Source organism: Suncus etruscus, chromosome 1, assembly GCF_024139225.1.
Source record: "Suncus etruscus isolate mSunEtr1 chromosome 1, mSunEtr1.pri.cur, whole genome shotgun sequence".
Classification (NCBI taxonomy): domain Eukaryota; kingdom Metazoa; phylum Chordata; class Mammalia; order Eulipotyphla; family Soricidae; genus Suncus; species Suncus etruscus.
In genome coordinates this window covers 61993936-61996169 of record NC_064848.1, presented here as the reverse complement: position 1 = coordinate 61996169, position 2234 = coordinate 61993936, and the positions used below count along the sequence as shown (strand labels likewise).

The window sequence follows — 2234 nt, the reverse complement described above, 5'->3', positions numbered from 1 at the left end:
TTCTCCTCCTCCTCCTTCTCCACTTCCTCTTCTTCCTCCATACCTCATTGTGCTTAGGCCTTATTTCTAGCTTCCTGTACCTTAGCCCTTGTATTATTTATCTAGTCCCTGATTATCAGATATTCTGAAAAGAAATATTAACCTCAGATCTTATTTCTCCTTCAGACAATCTGGACATCCCCCACATCTACAGTCCTCATTAGCCTTTTATGCTTGGGAGATGCTGGGGTGTATGCTTTGTTAAATACCAGCATTGATATCTAGGCCAACAAAGCAGAAATCACCTGGGAGAAAACTGCAGCTTCCACCAGCTCCTTCCTTTGTTCCAGCACCAATGATGTGCCGGTGCCAACTAGACATCAGTGATGTCACTGCCAATGGATTAGTAAAGTGCAATATAAAAGAAGCCATGAAATGAATCAGGGGACTCATGACCAGAAATGTAATCAATGATTCTATGAGCATATGCATATTTTGGCTTGCTTTGAGGGCATAGAGAGATGACAAAAAAGTACATTTATACATGAGGTGAAATAAAAATACTCAGCATTTGCAACTCACAGCAACAGGAATTGATCATCAATCACAAACAAACTTTCCAGAGACTCATCTCACCTACTTTACCAAGGAGATAGCAGCACTTGTGAGAATGGCTGCAGCTTCCTGGCCACTACACTATCTGACCACTACAGTCACACCTCCTAAATATGAACCAGCACACACCTGAAGTTCCAGAAATACTCAGCAAATAAAGGACCCTTCACTGATAAGGGCATAAATCAGTCATGTGAACTCTTGACCCATGAAAACGCACACTTCTACCAAGCAAGTGCCCCTTAAATTTCAAAACAGCATGTCAAACCTGAATTCCGCAATGACTCTGAGCTACAGAGCTGAGAGGGACCTAATATACCTGAAGTCCTCTCTCTTCAACAGAGGGTGAAGCTCACCTCCAGAAATAGGGGCTGACCCAACCAGTCCCAACAAATTCCTCAGCTGCCAGAGAACCAGAGCTTGTCTCCCATAGCAGGTGTGGAAGGAAGAAGAAGTTGAGATGAGGGAAACAAACCTCAGCACTGGGACAGAGTTTGTCCTTCTGGGGCTCCAGGAGCACCACGCTCTCGAGTTGATCCTGTTCATGTGCTGCCTCGGCATCTACTCTGTGAATGTGCTGGGAAACTCCCTCCTCATTGTGCTGAACATGCTGGACCCCCGTCTGAACACCCCCATGTACTTTTTCCTCAGCAACCTCTCCCTCATGGACATCTGTGGCACCTCTGCTTTTGTGCCTCTCATGCTTGTCAATTTCCTGAAAGTCCAGAAGACCATTTCTTTCCCTGGTTGTGCCCTACAGATGTTCCTTACTTTGGCACTGGGCTCCACAGAGTGCCTGCTCCTTGCTGTGATGGCCTATAATCGCTATGTGGCCATCTGCCAGCCACTGAGGTACCCAGAGCTCATGAACATGAGGACATGTGTGTGGATGGCTGTGCTGAGCTGGGGAACAGGTTTTTCCAACTCATTGTTGCAGTCTATTTTCACCTGGAACCTCCCTTTCTGTGGCCACCATATCATCAACCACTTCTTCTGTGAAATCTTGGCTGTGGTCAAACTGGCCTGTGGGGACATCTCAGTCAATGCCCTGCTATTAATGGTGGCCACCATTATACTGACTTTTACCCCATTTCTGCTCATCTGTCTGTCCTACATCTTCATTCTGGCCACCATTCTTAGGGTTCCCTCTGCTGAAGGCCGGCGCAAAGCTTTCTCCACATGTTCTGCCCACCTCACTGTGGTCGTCATTTTCTATGGGACCATTGGCTTCATGTACTTCAACCCAAGTGCCAAGGACCCCCAGTGGGATAAGATTATTGCCTTGTTCTATGGGATTGTGACCCCCTCCCTGAACCCCATCATCTACAGTCTGCGTAATACGGAGGTGAAAGCTGGTGCCTTAGCACTACTGCAGGGAGACCTGCTCTCCAGGAAGCTGTCTCAGCTCTCCTGCTGGAATCCGGCATGCTTTGGCTGATGAGGACCAGTGTTGTGGGTATCCAAGACGCTATGGTGGTTACAAGTTGCCATGGTGGGTTCTCCTCCAGCTGCCTGACTGCTGCAATGACTAGGATCTGCATAGAATTGGCATTTCCTGGGACTTGGTACCACTCTGGATTCCAGGAAGTGGAAGTTTTTGAGATTCCCCAACACACATACATGGAAACAAAGGAGACCCA

At 47.4% G+C, this 2234-nt stretch overlaps 1 protein-coding gene across 1 annotated transcript; it reads left to right on the top strand.

The window, feature by feature from the left end:
• Nucleotides 1–1054: 1054 nt before the first annotated feature.
• On the top strand, nucleotides 1055–2032 carry LOC126006766 (olfactory receptor 13C7-like). The gene has a single exon (XM_049772322.1). It carries the CDS (start codon nucleotides 1055–1057, stop codon nucleotides 2030–2032), a length of 978 nt encoding a protein of 325 aa, XP_049628279.1.
• Nucleotides 2033–2234: the final 202 nt, after the last annotated feature.

Excerpts from the sequence above, each read along its gene's own strand:
- LOC126006766 (XM_049772322.1), top strand. The coding sequence starts at position 1,055 with ATGAGGGAAACAAACCTCAGCACTGGGACAGAGTTTGTCCTTCTGGGG.